General features: G+C 38.9%; 1 protein-coding gene across 2 annotated transcripts in view; it reads right to left on the bottom strand.

The window, feature by feature from the left end:
- Positions 1–604: 604 nt before the first annotated feature.
- The window catches only part of LOC117287750 (collagen alpha-2(I) chain-like), a 74638-nt gene continuing 49602 nt past the window's right edge, over positions 605–25640 (bottom strand). For both annotated transcript variants that reach the window (XM_033768252.1, XM_033768254.1), the window contains 30 exons: positions 25508–25606; positions 25093–25191; positions 23848–23901; positions 23170–23223; positions 22325–22378; positions 21641–21694; positions 20978–21031; positions 20563–20616; positions 19237–19344; positions 18139–18192; positions 17243–17296; positions 16614–16667; positions 15916–16023; positions 15474–15527; positions 14918–14971; positions 13355–13462; positions 13047–13154; positions 12764–12871; positions 12076–12129; positions 11875–11928; positions 11434–11487; positions 10608–10679; positions 10382–10453; positions 9946–9969; positions 7565–7621; positions 6265–6421; positions 4538–4641; positions 3568–3642; positions 3021–3245; positions 605–2350 (listed from right to left, as the gene is read on the bottom strand). In XM_033768252.1, the coding sequence (XP_033624143.1) occupies positions 2204–2350; positions 3021–3245; positions 3568–3642; positions 4538–4641; positions 6265–6421; positions 7565–7621; positions 9946–9969; positions 10382–10453; positions 10608–10679; positions 11434–11487; positions 11875–11928; positions 12076–12129; positions 12764–12871; positions 13047–13154; positions 13355–13462; positions 14918–14971; positions 15474–15527; positions 15916–16023; positions 16614–16667; positions 17243–17296; positions 18139–18192; positions 19237–19344; positions 20563–20616; positions 20978–21031; positions 21641–21694; positions 22325–22378; positions 23170–23223; positions 23848–23901; positions 25093–25191; positions 25508–25606 (2427 nt within the window). In that variant the 3' untranslated portion in view covers positions 605–2203. The remainder of the gene's footprint in view (positions 2351–3020; positions 3246–3567; positions 3643–4537; positions 4642–6264; positions 6422–7564; positions 7622–9945; positions 9970–10381; positions 10454–10607; positions 10680–11433; positions 11488–11874; positions 11929–12075; positions 12130–12763; positions 12872–13046; positions 13155–13354; positions 13463–14917; positions 14972–15473; positions 15528–15915; positions 16024–16613; positions 16668–17242; positions 17297–18138; positions 18193–19236; positions 19345–20562; positions 20617–20977; positions 21032–21640; positions 21695–22324; positions 22379–23169; positions 23224–23847; positions 23902–25092; positions 25192–25507; positions 25607–25640) is intronic.

Raw genomic sequence — 25640 nt, 5'->3', positions numbered from 1 at the left:
AAATATCACACTTGGGTCAAAACGTCAGGCTACTAAGTTTTATTTTTCCTCCAGATTTTATGTGTGCTTAAATGTATGAGCCAATTAGTCCCACTTTTGCTGTAGCTTAAAATATTATACCCATAGGCCAACAGATGTGACTCGGGCCGACTTCACAAAGAGTTACGAGAGTCTTATATTTGTATCCTATCTACCTTAATCACTAAGGTCATACTGACAACTCATCTTCAGAGGAATCGTCTTGAGTTGAATAATCCCTACACAACTCACGTAGGAAGCTAAACTGGGGTGGTGCGTTGGTGAGGTCAGAGGTCCACGGTGCAAGGTGCGAAGAGAAATAAAGAAGAAAAGAAAAAGTTGTGCGCTATTTACACTGTGCAAGAGCTAGACTGGGTTAACAGCATCCTAGAGCCAGCCATCGTGTTTGTAAAATTGTGCCTATAGCTACACAGTGGATGAACAATATGGGCCTTCATTCATTTACGCTACGATAACTATCGTAAGTTTAAGCAAAGATAATGCATTCAAACTAACTTTAGGCCTAACCATACATGCAAGTTTAAGATACAATTTTAAAAACTGACAAACAAAAAGTCACACAAAATTCTGACATAGGGAAGCTTTATTTTATTTAAAAAATACAAACACAGACACAGAAGCGAAGAACAAGCAGAACTAAGAGCATAAAAACCACCAAGGTAAGAGAGGACACTTCAAAAAGTATTCAAAAAGGCTGTTTACTAGTTATTGATAACATTAAACATAATGACCTGTCTTGGCCCGATTTAATAAAACATGTAAGCACACAAAAGATGATTATGTAAATAACAAAAACTTGCTCAGAAGAAATTGTTTACCAGCCAAAAGATCATAAAGTTAATAGTTGGTGCGAGTGGAGTGACTTGTTTTGCTTAGCAATAAAATATTCTAAGCACAGTCAATTTCTTGGCGGTGCTTACCACTCAGTTCTACTCCAACCAGGTCATGAAAAGTGATCAATTCTACAGGCAGATCATGGATCTCTGGCGATAACCAGCACAATGTATACCTGGCACTGCTATTCCTGGCAAAACTGCTCAACATGGCTATGTTATTGGTGTCAAAACACAAACAAGTTACCAGCCAACAAACACACCTTGCTCTGTGAAACTGCTCATGACTGGAACCATGCTACTTTCCACACAGCAAGTCCATTTTAAAGCATTTTTTGTTAATCCTTCCCAGTTTTATAAAATTGAACCAAAATTAACCTCTTGTTTTGGAAACAGAGAACTTTAATGGATTTTCATCATATCTCTAATAACAAATAGTGAAAGAAATTTATTCCATAGTTAAACTCTTAAGAAGAAGGGTAAATCTGTCTGTATAGTGTATTCCAATAAGGGCACATAGAGACTAATAACTGATTTTTGTCCGAGTAAAATGCTTCATTGTTTAAAATTGTTTTTATATATTGTGCAAAAGCAAACAACATGAATACAAATTTCTTCTCTTTGCACTATAGGGAGATTTTGTTTTCCATTAAACTACAGAACAAAATACACAATCTGCATTTTCTTTCCATTCAAGACAATGTATAAGATTTGTAAACTGAAAGCTCACTGATTATCACGTACTACAACGGTACAAGTCCTCCTTCAATCATCCCCATCAGAAATAGTACCAAAGTCAAGGGGAAACCACATTTTGAAGACCACATACATCAGTGTTGCTACAATCAAAGTGAGAACGGCCTTTGAGAACTAGCACAAAATCCCTCACTAAGCTGGGGTTCAATTTACAATTATTTCTTCACAGGTTGGTTGTTTTTTTGGGTTTTTTTTCTTTTTTAAACCACAGGATGGAAGTTTTTTTTACTCCCCACCCCTGAAACAAAACAAAAGTACTTTCCCTTGAAAACTCTCTTCTCTGCAGACACAAAATCTAAGTGGTAATTAGCACCTATTCTTTTCACAATATGCATTTTCGTACAAAACATTTCAATATTTTAGTCGTAATAAAACAGCACCATGACAATCAGTACAACTCTGACCTAAAGTTGATCAAGTTTAATTTTAAAAGCAGTTTTTAAAAATGTGACTCTGTAAAAGCAGGAAGAACCAACACACTGACCCTATAATAAAGTCTTCCCTATGAACTACTTGCTGCAATAATCGTGCTCTTCACTGCAATAGAGTCAACACTAGGCAGTTTTTAAAAAATTTTATGAGAAGCAGACAGGACCGACATTTATTCCAAATTGTTGGTTGCTTTCTCCGACGTCCTTCACAGCAACATCAACGAGGGGTAGACGTTCGGTCTTCTTGGTTGTGTAGACAATGGTGGTCTTTCTCCAAACGTCGTCATGCTCCTGTAAATTTAACAACAAATTAAAGGGGCAAATGAATCATCTATAGATTTCAAGTTGACGAGAGGTTTGTGTTTTTATTCCATTGTCTCAGTTCTCTTCTCTTTCCAAATGCCACAACTGTCTATCAAATTTATGTTTCTGCTTCCAAACTTTGCATTTCAAGAAGCAATTCAAAGGATCATGGCCTTTCTATGCTGAACCTTAAGATGTGGAATCATCTTCCTCTGGACATCACAAAACCTTCTACAATATCCATTTAAAAAAAAAAATTAAATCCCGGCAAGAGCTTACTGCATCTGAGTAATTACCTTGAAGTGGTCCCTCATAAATCTAACGATGGATTGACAAATTGAACACATTAATTTCAGGTATGATTTCCAGATGCTGATAAGAGATAACAATAATCGCAACTTAAAAGACTGAAATAAGTTTTGACAAAAAACTGCTAACTGTGCCTTGGACAAGAATAGGTTTTTAATTTGTTTTGTATACAAGTCGCCTGACACACAAGGCCTGAAGGCGCTTTCAAGGTCTCCTAGGGCTGAAACAGGGTCACCCCTTTCACAGTCCATCCGAATGTAGGCTTGGGTATCTTCAATTCGAAGCCTAGCCGTTAAAGCAGAAAGCACTACTTTTACTTTTCATTTTGCACTAAAATATATTTCCTTACCCGGCATTCGTCTGTTCCTTCTACTTCGTACTGCAAGTCGTTCTTTGTACTCTTGATGCTCATTTGTACACCTTGGGGTCCTACCAGGGTAAGAGCCTTGCTGGATCTACCATCACGGTCTAGGACAGCGTTGGAGTTTCTGCAGTGGTACGTGACATTCTGCTTGGCTTGGGAGTAGATGAGACGCAGGAGGGTCAACTGAACGGGCTTAACGCTGTAAGTGATCTGAAATAACAGTTATCGAATACAATCAGAGAGTTTTCTGATCAAAAGAAGTTACCAAAAAAACTGATAAAAGCAATACATCAACTATTTTTTGCTGCAGTCACTCTCATATTTAGATTGAAAAGAAGGTCAAAGTCAATGCTGGGATTAGAAAGAAGCCCGAAGTCACTGCTGGGAAAAGATATAAAATAGGTCTCACAATTTTTTGATATTTACTTCAAAGTAGCATTTTGAGGGCGTATAATAATTCTTTTGAGAAAGCCCATTAAATGAAATAAAATTGAAATGAAAAATACTGAAAATTAAATGATGTGATTCTTACCGCTGAGCCATTGAGCATCTTTGAGAAAGCAATCGGGTCTTCATGGGAACCTAGGTAATAGGTTGCCTTAGGGATCTAAATGTCATGAAAAATTAAGAAAGTAGAACAAATTTGTCAGAGAAACAAGGAAAATGCGGGGAAAGGATCCTTTAGGAAGGAAAATAAGCAGAGCCAAGTTACTTTTGACGTTTAAAGGCAGTGGACACTATTGGTAATTACTCAAAATAATTATTAGCTCACAACCTTACTTGGTAACGAGTAATGGGGAGAGGTTGGTAGTATAAAACATTGTGAGAAACGACTCCCTCTGAAGTGGAGTAGTTTTCGAGAAAGAAGTAATTTTCCACGAATTTGATTTCGAGACCTCAAGTTTAGAACTTGAGGTCTCGAAATCAACCATCTAAACGCACACAACTTAGTGTGACAGGAGTGTTTTTCTTGTATTATTATCTCGCAACTTAGACGACCAATTGAGCTCAAATTTTCACAGGTTTGTTATTTCATGCATTATGTTGAGATACACCAAGTGAGAAGACTGATCTTTGACAATTACCAATAGTGTCCACTGTCTTTATAAAAACAGTGCACTTTTCATAGTTGTTATAGACAAATGGCAGTTATAAGATAGTGATTAAAACACACTGATTATAAATGAGCTCACAACCTCCACAGAACATGTAAACCTAATATGTTAAAATATAAGTGTGGGAGGATTTACAACTCCTATTGTAAGAATTATAAACAAAGCATATTTGTATTTTAAAAAAATGAATTCCTGTAAAAAAAAATGGAATGATGTTAGGATTTAACATGTCAAGTTTCAACTTAAATGTTTTTGATAATAAAACTATTTTTGTTACAATAATTATCAACAGTGTGTCTTTCTTTTAATTAGTCGATGCCTAATTATTGAAGAGACCACAAATGGAAAGCACTGGAAATATTTCTCTGATGACATGGTTTTCCTTACCTCTTGCCTCTCTGGGAAGACGCAGGTGGCGTTGGTCTTCTTGACGCAGTATGCGGTGAACTTGTCATATGAGGAGCCTTCGCTTGGGTCCAGGGTGTAATAACCTGTGAAGAAAACAAAATTAAGCACATCAATGATCGGGAACTCCTATGTAACAAGGCAAACAACATTTATATAAACCCGTCTGGGGTCAATGTAATATGCCTGCAGCACACAATCAAACCCATTTGGGATGTATGTAATATGCCTGCAGCACACAATCAAACCCATTTGGGATGTATGTAATATGCCTGCAGCACACAATCAAACCCATTTGGGATGTATGTAATATGCCTGCAGCACACAATCAAACCCATTTGGGATGTATGTAATATGCCTGCAGCACACAATCAAACCCATTTGGGATGTATGTAATATGCCTGCAGCACACAATCAAACCCATTTGGGATGTATGTAATATGCCTGCAGCACACAATCAAACCCATTTGGGATGTTTGTGACAAACCAACCCATCTGGGCACATAGAGAAAAGAGGAAGCTCACTTGGTGGCCATGCTGCATGGCCTTACGGGGGAGTCAACTGAGGGCGCTATTGTGTGTAAAAGTCAAAGCGTTTGCGCCTGCAACACACAATTAAACCCATCAGGGAAATATACAAAAGCATTATGCTAAAACTTTTTTCCTGCATGTTGACTAGTACGTTAATTTCTGTACGGCTATTATCTTCAAATTACTGTTAAGTTATCTGGCATCCGTCCCTCATTATTATACTCATCAAAATTATTTTGTTTTCTACTGTATGCTTAATTGTTATTGTCGACATGGAAAATAAATGCACATTGATTGATTGATTGATGTAGTGCACCTGCAACACATAGTGGCTGGTTTTAAACAGTCATTTACACATATTATGGCCTTAGTCTTTTGGCTACAAGAATATTTATACCATCATTTTCTCATATAGTAACAACACCAATGTTTCATGATATGCTAATGCTGCCAATTATTAGTAGCAGTGAAATAAAGTGCTCAAAATTAGTTTTTGTCGCCATCCCAACAATATATCACGTGACCAATTCTTATGTGTTTTATAAGAAACGTTTTAAATTTTTTGTCATGGTTCCTGACCATTAAATATCGCATTCAATACAAATTACTTCTGCTTGTTTTTCATTCTTTACATGGTTCTGCTCCTCAGTATAATTGCCAATTAATTACCCGTTACAATCCTTCAAGATGTCTTAGATCATCCACTTCGTCATTACTGGTTGTTCCTCACACCCACAACAATTGGGGTGACAGGGCTTTTTCTCATGCTGGTCCTTTACTTTGGAATAATCTGCCTCTTAATATCCGTAACATGTCCTCTATTCATAAGTTCAAAGAGGCCCTCAAAACCCACTTTTTCACAGCTGCTTTTCATTAATTTTGTGTTTCTTCCTTGCGCCATGAGCATCACTTGTGGTGGATACCGGCGCACTATAAGTGTTCATTTTATTATTATTATTATTTATTAAAAGTATAAAGATAAACTTTTTTTTAATTAGAGCGGGTGGTAACATTCACTCAAACAAATCTATTTTTTAATGTTTGGGGCAAAATATCTGACATAGCATCTTTAAATGAAATTTTCACAATATGAAGTTTTATCACAAACGTCTTCATTTATACAGGATTAAAACAATCAAACGGTTCCAAAGGTAAACTCTCAACTACTCTTAACGTACCATCGGGCAATACTGGGTAGTTCTTGAAGAGATCCTTGCAGGAGCGGGCGGGGTAGTCTGCCTCACCGTTAGGATGCATCAACTTCATCATGCGTACACGGAGCTGCTTGATACGGCTCTCAAAGTCATCCTCATCAATCTCGGCATCATCTCCATACTGTAGAAGTGAATAACAGAGCAGTTTATGGTGGGGGATTTTGTGAGTTTTAAATGTAACAGTTGTTCACAAAAGCTTGCATGGACCATGCAGGGCCAAAGTTTCATAGCACAAAAATTTGCTTAGCATGAAATTTCTTCCTTGATAAAAACAGGATTACCAAGAAAATTTCCATTTGTCGCATATTGCTTGTTACTGGTGTTCATTCGTTGCTTGCTTAAATCCTGAAAATCAGGTGAAAATTTGGTTGGTACTGTTTTTATCAAGGCCAAAATTTCATGCTAAGCAAATTTTTATGGCTTTGCTTGCCGCAGTAGTTCTGCGCTTAGGTTCACCATTTTCCACTTACTTTACAAGTGCCAATTTTCATCACTAGCCATATGAGTAAGTATTACACTACACACATGCACAGGCAAAAATTCCCTCCTAAATTTTCACAGTTTGTTATTTTATGCATTTGTTGAGATACACCACGTGGGAACATCGGTCTTTCACAATTACCAATAGTGTCCAGTGTCTTTAAGATATGCCTTGCAATTGGGCCCTGATCACAATGTATTCATCTTTGACTAGTTCGTTGTATACACAACATGATGATCCAGTGTTAGATTCTGATTCTCCAATCCCAATCAATAACTGACTATTTTGTCATCAAGTGTAATTTTCGTAAACATAATATTTTGTGCAGAAAGTGGAAGTGGCCTCACGTTTCGACCCCAGTAATTAGCTTTTTACACAGAAACCACAAGTCTTTGCAACAGCTATCTCTTTAGTATGTTTGAACAAGTTATCTGAAAGGTATGATGCAGGATTGCTGTCAATAAAGTTATACAAGACCTTTTTTTCTGTCAAACATTTCCCTCTGAATTTAAGTCGTATTCAAGAAGTCTTGATCTGAAAACCTAAAAGAACGGCAACTGATTTAGGTTGCTTCTTGCATTGTTTTGTAACAGTTTCTCCTGACTCACAAAAAGGATTGTTTGTGACTAATAGTCAGCCCTACCAATCCTGTATATTATCTTTAAATGATTTTTACACTGCTTTGGTTATAAAGATTTAAAAATGCCAAAATAGGAACTATTTTGCGTTGTTATAAAATGAATTACATATGAACCCTAATTTTGAAGAAAGCCCAAAACTTACGTATGAACTATATGGGTTGGGTCCCTTGTTGCCACTGACACCTGCTGGTGCAGAGTACTGTGGAAACAATCAACAAGTTAAAAAGATTAGATTTTTTGGGCCGATCTTGTTTATTATGGTATATCGGTACCTGGGTGTTGGTTACAGGCCTTTGGGTTATAGCCTACAAGTTACATACAGGCCTATGGGTTACAGGTTACATACATAATATGGGTAAAAGACCTGCGAGTTACAGGGCTGCGGCTTACTGGCTTGCAGGTTACAGGCCAGTAGTTTGCAGATTAGTCTTATAACACTAAGGGCTACTGGCCTTCAGGCCTACAGGTTACAAGGCTATGGGTTTATACAAACTCAGGGTTACGGGCCCATTGGTTGAGGACTATGGCATACTGGCCTGCAGCTTACTGGCTTGCAGGTTACTGGCCAGCAGGCTGCAGGTTAGGCTTATAAGACTAAGGGCCACTGGCCTTCAGGCCTACAGGTTACAAGGCTATGGGTTTATACAAACTCAGGGTTATGGGCCTATTGGTAGAGGACTATGGCTTACTGGCCTGCAGGTTACAAGCCAGCAGGCTGCAGGTTATTGGCCAGCAGGCTGCAGATTAGTCTTATAAGACTAAGGGCAACTGGCCTTCAGGCCTACAGGCTATAAAAGGCTATGGGTTTATACAAACTCAGGGTTACGGGCCCATTGGTTGAGGACTATGGCATACTGGCCTGCAGCTTACTGGCCTGCAGGTAACAGGCCAGCACGCTGCAGGTTAGGCTTATAAGACTAAGGGCCACTGGCCTTCAGGCCTACAGGTCACAGGGCTATGGGGTTATACAAACTCAGGGTCACAGGCCTATTGGTACAGGACTATGGCATACTGGCCTGCAGGTTACAGGCCAGCAGGCTGCAGGTTAGTCTTATAAGACTAAGGGCCACTGGCCTTCTGGCCTACAGGTTACAGTGCTATGGGTTTATACAAACTCAGGGTCACAGGCCTGTTGGTTACAGAATTATGGCTTACTGGCCTGCACATTACTGGCCAGCACTCTGCAGGTTAGGCTTATAATACTAAGGGCCACTGGCCTTCTGGCCTACAGGTTACAGTGCTATGGGTTTATACAAACTCAGGGTCACAGGCCTGTTGGTTACAGAACTATGGCTTACTGGCCTGCAGGTAACTGACCAGCAGGCTGCAGGTTAGTCTTATAAGACTAAGGGCTACTGGCCTTCAGGCCTACAGGTTACAGTGCTATGGGTTTATACAAACTCAGGGTCACAGGCCTGTTGGTTACAGAACTATGGCTTACTGGCCTGCAGGTTACTGGCCAGCACGCTGCAGTTTAGTCTTATAAGACTAAGGGCTACCTGCCTTCAGGCCTACAGGTTACAGTGCTATGGGTTTATACAAACTCAGGGTCACAGGCCTGTTGGTTACAAAACTATGGTTTACTGACCTACAATCAAACCCATTTGGGATGTATGTAATATGCCTGCAGCACACAATCAAACCCATTTGGGATGTATGTAATATGCCTGCAGCACACAATCAAACCCATTTGGGATGTTTGTGACAAACCAACCCATCTGGGCACATAGAGAAAAGAGGAAGCTCACTTGGTGACCATGCTGCGTGGCCTTACGACGAGTCAACTGAGGGCGCTATTGTGTGTAAAAGTCAAAGCGTTTGCGCCTGCAACACACAATTAAACCCATCAGGGAAATATACAAAAGCATCCGTCCCTCATTATTATACTCATCAAAATTATTTTGTTTTCTACTGTATGCTTAATTGTTATTGTCGACATGGAAAATAAATGCACATTGATTGATTGATTGATGTAATGCACCTGCAACACATAGTGGCTGGTTTTAAACAGTCATTTACATATATTATGGCCTTAGTCTTTTGGCTACAAGAATATTTATACAATCATTTTCTCATATAGTAACACCAATGTTGGTTACAGAACTAGGCCTGTTGGTTACAGAACTATGGCTTACTGGCCTGCAGGTTACTGGCCAGCACGCTGCAGTTTAGTCTTATAAGACTAAGGGCTACCTGCCTTCAGGCCTACAGGTTACAGTGCTATGGGTTTATACAAACTCAGGGTCACAGGCCTGTTGGTTACAAAACTATGGTTTACTGACCTGCAGGTTTGGCCCGTAGTTTGCAGGCCTATGGGTAGCAAACCTACAGGTTACAGGCCTATTGCCTTCATGAATTACAAATTACAAATCAAGAGATTTTTTTTAATCGTCATCATCAAACCAATCCAATGAAGACTCTTGGTTTTGACTGTCCAAATCCGTTTAAACAACAGAGTTGCTTTTGGTCGGCCTATAATTTGTAACAACATCTAGCTGAAAAACATTCAAAACGTATACTTACTCCTTGTGAATAACTGAGGGCTCCCTGTGCAAAGAGAAACAAATAATAAAACAAACTTTTAGTCGTACATTTCAGAAAACATATTTCTTATAAGTTCTTATGGTTTCTCTGAACACACAATTCATCAATATTTGTCACAAAACAAAAGGCATATGATGGCAAAAGATTACTTTAACTGTGTCCGTTAGACAATCTGGTTTTAAGAAGTTCTCTTTAATAAGGTTATTGACGCCTCACAATGTAATTTTACCACTTACTTCTAGCCAATCAAAACTGTAAGTATCTGTTGCCACTGAACAAAACTGCTTGGTCCAACCACTAGAGTCACACACACAATTGTACTGTCTTTCGTCATACCTTAACAAGTCAGTTTGTTTTACTCCAATTATTTGTCACTAATTGTAAGCCAGGAGAGAAAAGTGTGAGAGAGACTTACAGGGGCTCCAGCTGGGCCGGGGGGTCCTGGGGGCCCAGCGGGTCCAGAGCGTCCATCAGATCCACGGGATCCCTGTTCATGGAAGAAGAAGAAAAACAAAACAAGAAATTCTTATAATAGACTCCATTAAAATAAACCACATCATTGAAATATTTTGCTCTGGATTAGAAAAACAGTTTCATCAAAGATAAAAATAGAGGATTATTTGAGACTGGTTTGTACTTACACCTTGTCCTGACATACCACGAGGTCCCTGTTGTCCAGACTTTCCATTTCTGCCGCTTGGTCCGTCAAGACCCTACACAATCAAATCAAAACAAAAACTATCATTCATATTTCATGCAATCAGTTTCAACAACGTGTCTTTTTGTAACCTAATGTGTGTAACAATTTACAGAAATACACTTGAGTTTCCAAATTATTAAGGCAAAAAATTACTTCTGAAAAAGTAGGATTCAAAACTTTGCATGATTGAGTACAACAATGTAAGATTTGAAACTATGCATGTTGGGAGTATAATCAGGTGAGGTTTCACGGTAGCACCATGTGCAAATCTCTTTTGAGTAGTGGTGGTTTTGAGTTGTCAACCACCGGTTCTTCTTAATACCACCACTACTTAAAAGTATTTGATGCTCTGACTCGACGACACGATCAAATCCTACATATAGAAGAGTTTGCGGTAACACCATGTAATAACAATCTCTAAATGAGTTGGGGTGGTTCTGAAAAGAACCTTTGGATTAACTCGACGTTTCGATCAGTATGCTCTGATCGTCTTCTGGAGAATGCTGGACTCTGATGCTGCATGCTGCTTAAGTACTGGGCGGCGGATCAGCGGTGATGCACGAAGGCGGGAAATAGAGGCGGGAGGTGAACTCGATGATGCGTGGTGAAACCTGTTGTGGAGCCTTGGGTGGTGTGTGGGGGGTGTGTGCTCACTGAACCGTGTCAGTAGGAACAAGCACAGGGGATAGTGCAAATCCTACATGTTTTAGATCTTTTTTCTTTGAAATGGAAATTGTGTGACATTTACAAAATGATTTTGTACTTACAGCAGGTCCTGAGGGTCCTGGTCTTCCATTGGGGCCACGTCCACCAGCTTGGCCCTGTAAAAAAAACAATGAATCATGAATTAAAATTAGGGGTTTCATTGCACATAATAACAATAATAATATGAAGCATTTATATAGCGCTCTACGGAGAACAGAGTGCTTAGTGAACCAGAGGATATTGTTATGAATATGTATGATGTGAACCAGGAGTTGGCCTTGTGAATTGAGAACAATTAGTATGAATATGCAAAGTCTTACTCAGATGATGTATCCTGAATGGACCACTGCAATTTAAATATTCATCAAATAAAACAGAAACTGACACTGTATGAATATGCATAAGAATGTAATTTGTTAAACTTATCTTGACCTCATAAAATTGAACCAACCACGGTAAAAGACAAAATAAAAGTCAGAAAATGTTTCCATATTCTTACTTACCGGAGGTCCTGCTGGTCCTGGCGTTCCTGGGCCGCCGCTCCATCCCTTGTGGCCCTGTTAAGATTCAAAACAGATTTCTAGTTAAAAACTGTCATTATTACTGGAGTAGTTTTATCGATATGAATCAAAGTGTTTATGAAAACAACTTAAAAGAAAATTTCAATATGTCTGGAAATATTGCTGCCAGAAATGTAGACTCACCGTGATTCCAGTAGCCCCAGTTTCTCCTCTAGCTCCAGCGGGTCCAGCAGGCCCCTAGAATACACAAAACAGTTTTTTGTAATATGTACAAACAGACAATACTTGATAAAATGCAAACTCTATTATTGAAATTCATATGGGTTGCTTTCATGCGCATTTCATGAACACTATTTGTAAAACATTTTTTTTAATGTTTAAAAAATTCACATTTTAGCATTTCAAAACTAAATGTAACATTTACTACATAAAACATTTTATCAATCAATTGTAATATTCGGACTATGGAAAGTACTAAGTATATAGTGCTTACACACATCGGTGTATGGGTAAAAAAAAAAAATTATATTCTTTATCCCGATGCAAATTTAACATATATTATAACATTGCGGTACCCGCTGCCAAAACATAGGATTCGAACTGCCTCTAGCCACCGGGCAATCTCGGTAGTCTAGTTTGTGGACCACTGCTCTAGAACTGCAGGGGCCATGGGTTCGAATCCCACTCAAGACTTATGCCTGTGAAAAATTTTTGCACAGGACTCGGAAAAGTGTACAGTGCTATTATCGGTGTATGGGTAAAACCCCTGCCCCCAAAAAGTTGCTATATTTACAGTATTTAAATTTCCTTTCATTTCTACAAAACTATGTAATTGTGAAAATGTCTTTTCATATAAATGTAAAGTACTTACAGCAGCTCCCATAGCACCATCAGGTCCAGCACTGCCACGTACACCAGCGGGGCCAGCGGGTCCACGAGGTCCACGCTCTCCCTTGGCACCAGCGGCTCCTCCAGGTCCCTTATACAAAATGAAAACAAGTATTTTATGTTAAGTGTTTCTATCTCAATCAATCAATCAATCAATCAAGCAATCAATCAAGCAATCAAGCAATCAATCAATCAGTCAACAACAATTTTAAACTGAATGAGTGAAGTTTATGGATGCTTGAGACACATTTTGCTGATGGACTTACATTCATTCCTCTAGCTCCCATGGCTCCTGGGGCACCAGCATTTCCCTTATCACCGGTGGGTCCACTAGGTCCCTGAGCTCCCTGTGGTCCAGTGTCTCCATCACGACCCTGAATAATATCAACAAACCAGAGTAACATTAAAGACCGGCTGGAATGGACCTGTACAAGTTTTAAAATTGAATACTTGAAAACAAAATTATATCTTAGCCGATGGTTCCATATGTTTCAGGAAATGACAAAAGAACAAATCTTTTGAATGGTCTCACGAGACAAAAAATCATAAGCTGTTTCCTTAGTAAGGTACTTACACTTGATCCCCTTGGTCCTGTGGGTCCCTTGATACCCTGTGCTCCCATGTGTCCACCAGGTCCCTGTTGACCGGCTGCTCCACGCTTACCATCAGATCCATCAGCACCCTGTTAAAAAAAGCAAATACCTAAGGTAACAACTTTTTCTTCAGAAGATCTCTTAAGATATTGTAAAACCTTTTCAAAATAGACCACATCTTCGCAGCCACCGTTGAATCAGTGCTACAATATGAATGCGAAGTATGGACATAAACATCTGTTCTAGAAATGCAACTTGATGGTTGCTACACCAGAATGCTACCCCAGGTGCTTGGTGTCGGGAGGGAAGAGCATATACCGAAGAGCATATACCAAACTCAAATCTCTATCTTGGGTTCTTCAAGCTCAGTGCCCAAATCTGCACAAGAGGAGTAAAGGTTGCAGGGCACTGCTATCGCCACCCTGAGCTTCCAGCCAGCAAGCCTGTGCTCTGGGAGCCCAAGCTTGGGTGATCCTGAAGGGGTCAAGGTCACCTGAATTATGTAGATATACAAGGAAGGGACACTGCAGGTTTGTGACAGTAGATAATAATAAATAATAAAACCAGCTCTTATATAGCGCAAATCCACAAAAATTATCATTGCGCCTTACACACAAACAAAAAGCAAATAATTATAATACACTAGAATAAATAAGTTTTGAGGTTGCGTTTGAAAGCAGAAATTGTTGGAGAGGACCTTATGGTATTTGGTAATGTGTTCCAGAGAGTTGCCCCAAAAACACTGAACGATCCATCGCCTATCCGCCTGCTACTCTTTGGAATGGAAAGACGAGTAACGTCCCGGCTCGATCGCAGGGCTTCCCTAGATGGTACATGGGTGGCAATGCAGTCTTTCAGGTAGACAGGCGACAGATCGTTCAGAGCTTTGAAGATGAAATATGTATCTGCATGCATGAGGGACATGGAGATCTAGGGACAACTCTGTCGTAACATCACTGACAGAGGACACCAATCGAAGTAAGAAGAATATGAATTCGTTGGAATGAAATGATTTCTATTCTCTTCTCTTTCCGAAACTGTTGAGTACCAATGTCATAGGCAAACTTGGGTCTGCTTTTTATGGTTCATCTTATGGTAGTCGCATGTGATGTCAGTGCAAGAGGTAGGTTGGTCCGCCACAAGGATAAGAAAAGGTTTTGGATTGAGATCATAGGGTTATATATAAGAACTAGAAGGCATGTGGACATATTGCAAGTTAAAAAAACAGCATCGCATAGCGTGTATTTATCATACACACAAAAATACTCATAGTTTAATGTGCTTAAAACAGTCATCTTTATACAAAATGGCACGCGTGTCTCCTTGTGGTCCCGTCGCGTTTGTGCACGCAGCATCACCACTGCACCCTCTAGTTCTTATATGTAACTCTATGCTTTATATTTATAAACATATACCAGTACGTCAAATTTAACTGTGAATCTCCAGACAACGATAGATCTCTGGCGTGAGTAATTCACGAGCCCTCGATTAGTGTGACGTCAGGCTATGCAAGGGGGTAGATAATAAAAAATTAGAATACTAACGGGACGTCCAGCAGCACCAGCAGGTCCAGGGGCTCCCATAGATCCCATGCTTCCCTAGACCATGACAAAAAAGACATCCACATTCAAATATGCAGTAAATTACATATATAACACATTACAAACGGGTACAAAACAACAACAAACTTAATGATATCGCAAAGGGAAACAAACAAGTATCAAGACCTGCTCCTTGGTTTTCTAAAGTAGTAATTTGATTTACTTTATTCTGGTCGTGAAGCCTAGTACTCTCAGAAAAGTGAGCTTAATCACTGTACTAGCCAAGAACCCAATGGAGAGACGACAAGGAAGGAGGTTTCAGTTTTATATGTTGGAGTCAGTTAGGGGCTGATTGAAACCCAATCCAGGTAGTGCCCCCGGCAGGATACGAACCAGGGCTCTAGAGGTGGAAGGCGAGGAAACACACCAATACACCAACCCGACCATGGAGCAAGGACCTTTCTTTCTTAACATGATGTTTTATCTTGTAAAATAGTATGGTTTTTGTTGTCAAACTTCTGCATGTGTGTTGACGGAAGTGTGAAATGTTGATACTTACAAGTCCTCCAATTATGCCAGATGGTCCAGGAGAACCAGCTGATCCAGCAGGTCCCTAAATAAAAAATCATTTTATTATAAAACAAAATTAATGTGTACAATCTAAACCGATTTTATTTTTAAATTTTGGTTCATACTCATTATTATTTTAATAAAATTAAGTTAAATAGAATTAAAAGAGATTTCACAAACAGCAAGGCAAAGCACTTTCCATGAACATTATTCACTTCTGGGCTATAATGGGTTCAAATCCGTTCTAATAAATTGTTCCTCATTTTTAAGTTTACCAAGTCAGTTTTGGTTGACTATTTTAATTATATATATTATATTATATATCCAGAGATAAGCAGGATATCAACTCTTTTTGTGACTTCTTTCTTTAAATTTTATCGGCAATTTCTAACAATTTTTTTAATTCCAAAATGCAGGCAACAAAGACTTACTGTAGCACCATCTCTACCATCGTCTCCTGAAGATCCCGTTTGTCCTTGAGGTCCTGAGATACCACGGATACCAGTGGAACCCTTCACTCCCTGTGTTCCACGTGATCCCTGTATTGATGAGAGAAAATAAGTAGAGATGACAAAAAGTGTCGATCAATCTTCCCTATGTTCCCTCTTCCCTCTGTTGCTTTTCTTTTCTTTTCGTTCGCTTTGACTCCATTAGGTGGATATTGTGCAAAATAAATATTTATTGGTATTATTATTGTTTCAAGCCAAACTCCAAGATGGCAAATAAATTTCAGACTCCCCTTTCCTCACACTCCTTTCTAAAATGATTACTATTGTTATTATTATAATAATTCTGGTAATGTTTCAGACAAGTGTGTCAAAAAGGTTTGTTAGTACTTTTGTTTCATGGTATGGCAACAAAGTGGACCACCGCAATTATCGTAAAATCATCTATGATATAACTTCACTGGTTATATTTCACCAAGTTACCTGCAGCCGATTTCACAAAACTGTGCGCAATAGCGTAAGTCCACTTGCACAACATTTATGGCGCAAGTTGCGCCATAAAGTTTTGTGAAATCGGCTGCTGTACACGTTTGTTGTGTTGTCATTTAGCCTTCGAGAAAGACTCTGCAAGGGGTCGAAACGTCAGGCTGTTAACTATTTTCTGCAATAACAAATAAACTTACAGTTGGTCCGGTTCTGCCGTTGGAGCCAGCAGGTCCGACCTCTCCTCTTGCACCCTGCAAAGAAAGACAAATCAAATTTCTTTAAATGGTTATAAAGGGCTTGCATATGTTTTTGAATGACTCTAAAAAGTAATGGCAATATAAAAAAAAAATACTTAGTTAGAGAGTACAGCAGCTTTGGAAAGTACAACACATTTTGACAATCAATTCATTTCAAAGTACTGTGGTTATGAGAAAAGATATCACTTTTAATCCCCCCCTAAATTGAATTTGAGATGCGTTACTGACAGTTACGCTTCTCCACTAGAACGATCCATTAGGCTCCGCCCTTGACCCACGTGTGAGCAAGAACATGTGAGCCTCTCCAATGCCTTTCTGCACAACTCTGTCGCGCGCCAAGCATACGCTCACGCATGTCGGACCTTATTTGTCGGACCTTCGTTGCGTTGTGATTGGTCAATACGCAATCGGGCGGGGCTTAATGGATCAGTCTATTGCAGATTATTCCTCCTGCAAAGATATAACTGCTCCAGGAATGCCAGGAATGTTTTCCTTTTAATTTTTAATCTAGGGAAAACTACTATGATAATTCTAAAAGGTATTTATTATCTTAATTCCTAGCTACTTACAGGAACTCCAGATGGTCCGGGGGGTCCAGGCATTCCGTTGTTTCCACCAGGTCCCTAAATTCATTAGAAAAAGACACAAGAAAACAATATTCTCAGCCATAATGAAATATGTAATAATGACAGTGCCCATCAAGACCATTGGTTTAATTTCATTAAGCTGCTGTGGAGTGTTATGGGTGAACAGTGAAATGTACTTTACTCGAGCTCCGGTGTTTCTGATCGGCTGAGTTTGGATTCGCATCCAAGTCTTTTCATTTGTGTCTATATAAGCAAGACACTTAACCAATATTGCTGTGTCCTACAGATAAGACATACATGTAACAACATCGTAGGTCCGTGGTATGGTAGTGCATGACTTATTGGTAAAAGAAGGGCTTTGTCCGAGTGTGTTCTGCTTTGGTTTGTTACAGATTGTGCCCCAGCACCTAACGTAAACCAAAACACTATCAAAATAATGTAGACAAAAAACTAATGAGTATTTTTAGATGCCCTCTGTTGCGATAAAGCACTGTATCTCTCTCTCTCTCTAGTCAACCGAGGTCGGAATCATGTTGAGGCTTGCCCATCCCTGTCTATCTATCATTAGGTTGGGAAGATCAGCTGGAAGCACCCCAACGTCCCTAGCAACTACATCTGTATAGCTAAGCCTTTGTCTCCCCCTGTTTCTCCCTGTTTCGGTGACCAGGTTATAAACTGAGAGACAGGTTATTTGGTGCTTGGATGCCCTGCTAGTCTCAGACGATGCACTGTATAATAACTGCTTATGTAAATGTGATTGCCCGAATAAATATTCTTATTAAATATTATCACTAATGCATTTATAAGATGAGTAATATGGAATCATTTGGTGTTCAACAAAATTGAAATAGTGAAGTAAATCGGAAGAAATAACTTACAACAGCTCCTTGTGAGCCGGCCTCTCCACGTGCTCCTTGGGCTCCAGCTGCTCCCTGAAAATGAACAAATTAACAATAATTAAAGACAGTGGATACTATTGGTAATTACTCATAATAATTATCGGCATAAAACCTTACTTGGTAATGAGTATTTGGGAGAGGTTGATAGTATAAAAAATTGTGAGAAACGGCTCCCTCTGAATTGACGTAGTTTTAGAGAAAAAGTAATTTTCCACGAATTTGATTTCGAGACCTCAAGTTTAGAAATTGAGGTTTCAAAATCAAGCATCTGAAAGCACACAACTTCGTGTGACAAGGGTGTTTTTACTTTCATAGTTATCTCCCAACTCTGATGACCAATCAAGCTCAAATTTTCACAGGTTTATTTTTTAATGCATATGTTGAGATACACCAAGTGAGAAGACTAGATATTGACAATTACCAATAGTGTCCATTGTCTTTAAAGGGAAGGTATACCTTCGGTAATTTCTCTAATAGTTAAAGGCAGTGGACACTATTGGTAATTACTAAACATAATTATTAGCATAAAACCTTTACTTGGTAACTAGTAATAGGGAGAGGTTGATAGTAATAAAACATTGTGAGAAACGGCTCCCTCTGAAGTGATGTAGTTTTTGAGAAAGAAGTAATTTTCTACGAATTTGATTTTGAGACCTCAAACTTAGAATTTTCTCAGGGTAGTTTTATTGTATTTACTACATTTCGAAATGATAAAAACAACAGTTCCAAAAACCAACAGTACGCTTTGCATTTAGATAGGTGTCTGATGAATAAATATATTGTTTATTGTTCGCAAGTTTCTTGAGAATATAATTTTATGACAAGTTTGGACCTAACTATTTGACACTCCTTATATGAATAGATCAACTCTACATGTAGTTTGAAATAAAAAAATTAAAAATTTAGTCTGATTTTGTCAGAAACTCAAAGCTTACCGATGGTCACAGTTTAATCAATTGACCCAAACAAAAAATTACCAACATTTAAAACAAGGGGCAAATTGTGATAGATTTCTGAAACACTGCATTTTGTTTTCCACAAGAAAGATCTGTCCCTTATAAAAAATAGATGACTTACTGCTTGTCCGGGTCGTCCAGTTGCGCCAGAGCTACCCTGGACTCCAGCCTCACCGACAGAACCTCTGGGTCCCTTCTCTCCACGGCCTCCGACAACTCCTTGTGGTCCCTGGAAACATTCACCACAAAAGGACGCAAATCTCAGACACAAATTCATTTGAAAGTTTTTTAAATTTCATTGACAATAATTTGTATAAAGTAATGTACATGTGGTTTTTGCCGTGTATCGATTTTTTGTCCTGCACGGTTTTCTTCTGGTGCTACAGATATCTCTTTATAATTCCACAGCAAGAAGTTATTATTGCTCAGAGGTAATATATCCATTCATTCATTTTTATTAAAAAACCAACAGGCAGCACAAAGCTGAAGAATGTGGCATTACAAGATAACAAAAATTGCACCAACACAGGGTACATACAGGAACATTATATAAGAAAACAACAATAAGTAAACAATAAATATTAGATAAACAACTATAAAAGACACTAAAAAAATGCACAGGGTGTTGGGGGAACCCTCTCATACATTGAAACATTGAAAACCCACTATGGAATAAACCAGCTAATAATAATAATAATAGTAATTGTATTGTACTGTTTTATGTTTAATTCAAACTGGAACACACCCCGTAACCCTGGGGAGGGTAACAATTATAAAAACAAAATAATGAGTTAATGAATCAGTCATACTGAAAGAAATTTAACTTAGAACAAAAACAAATAATCACACAGTTTGATTTTCTTTTAAAAAACAGTAAAAACAAAAACGTCGGGAGTGTCCATCAAAAACTTAAACTTGTCTGTAAATAGTTTTCAAAACCTTTGTAATGATAATGAATTTTTTTTATATAGCTCCAAATTCTGTGTGCAAAACAGGGATGTGATAGGCTGTTGGAAAAAAACCTGAACTATAAGCGCAAAGCGTGAAGGCTTGCGCACGCAGAGCGTGAAGGCTTGCGCACGCAGAGCGTGAAAGATAACGAGCGAAAGCTTAAGGGTACAAAGCCTGCTTCCATCATTAACCTTTGGTTTTGAAAGCCCCACTCTGCAATCTGTGTGTTCCATATGGTTTAATCTTTGTTTTCTTATGAATTTGATCCAAAAAAACATCTATTGAATATCTATTAAGTGGTTGAAGTAAATTAAACATCAACTATATAAAATACAACAAAAATAAAAATTGGGGGGGGGAGGGGTAGGGAGTTTAAAAATAATTCTGGTTATTTATGGTTGAAAAACAGAGAAATCACATCCCTGGAAACATGATTATTGTGGTATCTGATAATATTCAATAAATTGCCAAATTCCATGAATCAGTTATTGATTACCTGTCCACCTTGGATACCCTGAGCTCCACGCTGCCCTGAAGTTCCTCTCTCTCCCTAAATCACAGCAACAAAAATAACAACAACAAAATATTTGTAATAATACTATATCGGTAGACATATTCGTAGTACCTTCACAATATTGTTACATTAACCTCTATCCAGCCATTACTATGTTTCTTGAAAATGGTTAATTTCTATCATTTTAAAATGCCTAATTTGAAATAATTTACCCTTGAAAAAAGAAGACAAATTTTGTGGTGAGCATTATTATTGGGGCACGAAATTACATTAATAAATGAAGAGTGTCATGCCTTTCCAAGAGACTGGTCTGTTTTCCTATCTGATGTTGCTGCTGTGGCCATGTACATCATTTCCGATTTCAGCCGTAACAGGCTACCAGTTTACATGTACTTACAGGATTTCCCTTGGGTCCTGGGGGACCAGTTCTTCCAGATCGGCCAATATCTCCCTGCAGAAACACACAATATCAATAATTATTTATACATACTTTTAAAATACACTTTTAATTGCAATATTACTCAAGCACAAGGACAAATTTAGTTCACATGATCTCAAAAAAAAAAAACAGAAACTGTTACAAATCTGTTTCTCCTTAGTAAGTACATTTTTGTTGTTGTAGTTTCACAGCTGAGAAGGTAAGAGCACCGAACTCAAGCTCTGCTGTTTTCTGATCAGTGTGAGTTCAAGTCTTAGTCATGGCACTTGTGTTCATGAGCAAGAAGATACATGACCATAATTGCATTGTTCCTTTGATGAGACAAGAAGCCATACTGTACATGTAGGTCGCCATTCCAGCACTGGGGAAATGTCTAGATGGAATAGAGACAACTTTGAGTGTAGATCTGTTAAAGAAAACGGTGATTCTGGGAACAGCCTAGGATCCTGTGAAAGACCCTGGAGATGGGACGCAGCCCGACTAAAGGAATTACCGACAAAAAGAAAAAATGTTATCTTCCTTTTGCATGATGTGATAATTACAATAATAATAATAACACACTATTTTCCTAACCATGTCAAACCATGCAAAAACTTTAGGACAGAAAGTCTATCAACTTACCGGCTCTCCGCTGAGTCCAGTTGATCCAGCTGGTCCAGGTGGTCCTGGGGATCCCTGATAAAATTAAAAATAAGCAGAAATCAAAACAAAGAAACTTTCAACAAATGTGCATTTACGAAATAAAAAAAGACAGCAAGTCCTTTTCCAATACCCCACCTCTCAAAAAAGGGGGAAAAATTACCCAGTCAGTTTCTCTTGTGGTTTAATACTTGATATCTGAAATAAAAGTTGCATCCCCATCAGGTGATCATTTGGCTGCTACTTCCCAGGTCGGGTGGTACCAGTATTTCTGGCTACACACTAGTTTAAGGTTGCATGGTTTCTGACTGGCACCCAGAACAAAGATGTTGACAAAACAGGGACACTACCAACATATGGCTAGATAGCTCAGTTGGTAGGGGCCAGCATGTTAATCTGTAAGTCGCTAGTTCAAACCCCAGTCTACGATCTCGTTGACCCCCACCCCCCATGCCAGCCCCTGTTCAATGTTGGCTGTCATTGTTTGGTCTGCGCTCCTAACTTAATTGAGCAGGGGAGCAGGGAAGGGTGTCTATCTGTTGTCTTGTGTCACCTGGCCCAAGAATTATGGCCAGAATTGTAGCAATTTTTTCTTCTTTGTTCAATCCTAAACTATTTAAAATACAAATTTTGAACATGAGTGGGAGTAAAAAAGGTTTCACTTACCCTTGATCCAGCTGAGCCAGCTTCTCCACGTCTACCACTTGCACCTTGTGATCCCTACGCACATTTTAGCGAGAACAAGAATATTGGGAACTTGCATTAACAAAGGTAGCTTTTAAAATACCTGAACTATCAGAAAACCTGGTGACAGAGCATATTCAATTGCAGGCCCTATAGGATTTGGAATTCCATCCCCCACTTTAAAAAAATTCCAGCTCCATGACCAAGTTCTAAGGGTTGCTAAAAACGAACTTGTTTAACTTTGAATATTTGTTCAGCTTGGTCTGCACGTACATGTCACAGAAAGCCCTGGCCCCTATTTCATAGAGCTGCTAAGCGAAAAAAATCCTTGCTTAGTAAAGTCTGATTAACGGCCAAGACTACACTCAATTGTTCTGTTAAGTAAACAACAGCTAAATACCAGTTACAAGCAATGTATATGGCATGACATTTTAGCCAGTTACATGTGTAAAATAGACGAGCTATTTTCGTGCGTACGCAATTTTTTTTGCTTAAGCAGCTCTATGAAATTGGGCCCTGCTTGAGCTAGAGTACAGCAGATGGTGTTTACAGAATTAAGATCAATGAAATAAACAACAAAATGGAAATGTTACAGATTTGCTGATCTGAAGTGGATTTCACACAGAGTTAAAGCCTAGTCTTATCTCCAGTTAGGACGAGTTACTCATCCTAACTTAAGACTAGCCACACGTCTTTTGTATCTCCTAGGACTAGTCCTAACTGTTTGTGAAATTGAACCCCAGTTTTACTTTTGAATATCTACTTTTCTCATTTTCAATATCTTAAATGTCTAAAAGGAAAATATTATTGAAAAGAATACCACTTACTGGAGCACCAGAGATGCCCATTTGTCCCACACCTCCACGATCACCAGGGGCTCCCTGTAAATAACAACAACAACATTATTATTATGTGGTAACAAATTTATTGGGCGTTCTTGTAGACAGAATTCCAACCACATTGTTTGGACACATCATCCTGTGGTTTGTTACATTTTTATTATAAAGTTGCAATAATTTGACCAGCTAAGGCAAAATGTCAAGCATAGGAGTTTGGTTATCCAAAGCAAGGACTAGACCTTGCTCTATTTTCAAAGCAGTGCTTAAAGGAACACGTTGCCCTGGATCGGTCGAGTTGGTCTTTGAAAAGCGTTCTGTAAGTGTTTGTTGTAAAATGTATATGGTTAGAAAGATATTGTAAAAGTAGAATACAATGGTCTACACAAATATGCCTCGAAATTGCGTGGTTTTCTTTTTACCCTGTCAACTAACACGGTCGGCCATTTATTGGAGTCAAAATTTTGACTCCCATAAATGGCCGACCGTGATAGTTTGAGACATAAAAGGAAAACCGTGCAATTTTAAGTGATACTTGTGTGGATCATTATATCCTACTTTTAAAACATCTTTCTAACCATATGCATTTCATAACAAACGGTTTCAAACGCTTTAAATAGACCAACTCGTCCGATCCAAGGCCATGTGTTCCTTTAAATATCAACTCACTGGAAGACCAGGTATGCCAATACGTCCAACGTCTCCGGATGCTCCCTTTGTACCCTGAAATGGGAGGAAAACAAAACAACAAATCTCAATGCTTTGTTTGAAATGACTCAAAAGGTTGATGAAATTAAGTATCAAAAAAACTGACAAATGTCACATTAAGGGCCATGTTACAAAAGGCTATTAACAGGCAACAGTCCCGGGCAAGTTGTCTCCAAGAAGGAAATCCACTCACATTTCAGTTTTCTCACTAGTTTCTTGGGGATGGTAAATACAGTGAAAAACTTGACATAATTGCATTTGTGCACAAATGCAGAGCTGTTTCGTTAATAACATTTTCAAATTATTTTAGTTATATTAGTTCAAAAAGTGCACCTTTAAGGCTGCGTCATGTGACCCCCGATGACGTCATTGAATTGAAACTTCACACATATGATGGCTGCCTGACAGTAAACGTGTGTGTAAAATTTGAAGTGATTACAAAAAACTTCACCACACACATCCATTTTGACAAGTTTTGAACCTGTCGCTAGAGGGCGCTGTTGCACTTCGTGACGTCATTGATATTTTTTTTGAACTGCCCGCCCTTGCCAGGCACTAACATCGTTGAAAGCAACTTCATACTTTTTGCCACTTTTGAATTAAAGTGGCACTTCCTGTTTCAAACGGAAGTAGAGGTCCTGTGAGGTCACGCACACGAAACAAAATGAAGACCTAATTTATCCCTCCCCAACCCCGCAAACAGAAACCTACGGTCTCTTGTGGCTGATTTGTTATAAATTTTCAAACACTTAAAACACAACACCTTTAAGATGACGTCACGTGACTTCTGATGATGTCATAATGACATCCTTGTTTTGCAATGATCATTGCACCAATACCTTTCATCACTGAAAGTTTCATTGCAATTGCTCTTTAGGAACATTGCAAATCAGCACTTAATAAAAAGAAGATGACAAATTAAAAAAATAGTAATAATAAAAAAAACTTTAACAAAAACAAGAGCTGTTTCTGTTTCGCTGCGCTTCGCTACGAAACAGCTAATAATCTCTCTTGTGCAGCCAACGCAGTCTTTATGTATACAAAAGCGGTTGCTCCAAAGTTGCCTGTTAAACATTGCCCTGTATGACATGGCCTTAGATATCAAGGCAGTGAAATCACCCAAAAACTATTAGTCAATAGCTATTTCAAAACATACTCTAAACCCCATTCTTTAAGACACCAATTTTAAGAAGTTATTTATCTTACAGGAGCACCAGATGATCCGTCGCGTCCATCTACACCAGTCTCTCCCTCAGATCCTGGAGCTCCAGCTACGCCCATGGCTCCTGGGGCTCCACGGTCTCCCTGAAAAATAAAAATGTTCAAAATTGGTGTGAAGGGTAGATTTCACTGGATAAGAACTCGAAATGTTTGACCGAGTTCAGAGATCCCATGGTTCATCATCATCATCATGTTGGTTTTAAGACCTTTGTCAAGTCTGTTCTGGGTTGGCCTGCTTTCTCCATGTGGCTCTCCTCCACTTGGCCCTGTCTGTTGTGTCCCTTGCATCGTCTCCTGGCAGTTGCATGCCATTCGACACGGAGCTCTGCCACGCTTTGCTTGGTCGGCTACATTGGTAATGCTTTAGAAATGCTTTAGGATCCTAGAAAATGAAACTTACCGACATTCCTTGGGGTCCGGCTTGGCCAGCTGATCCTGCGACTCCTGGAACTCCTCTCTTTCCCTTGGCTCCTCGTGCTCCGGTAAGTCCCATTTGTCCCTGATGGGGATAAACATTTCAAACAACTTTTAAA

Source organism: Asterias rubens, chromosome 3 (assembly GCF_902459465.1).
Source record: "Asterias rubens chromosome 3, eAstRub1.3, whole genome shotgun sequence".
Lineage (NCBI taxonomy): Eukaryota > Metazoa > Echinodermata > Asteroidea > Forcipulatida > Asteriidae > Asterias > Asterias rubens.
Note: the sequence above shows the minus strand (reverse complement) of the source record. Positions and strands in the feature narration are given on the sequence as shown.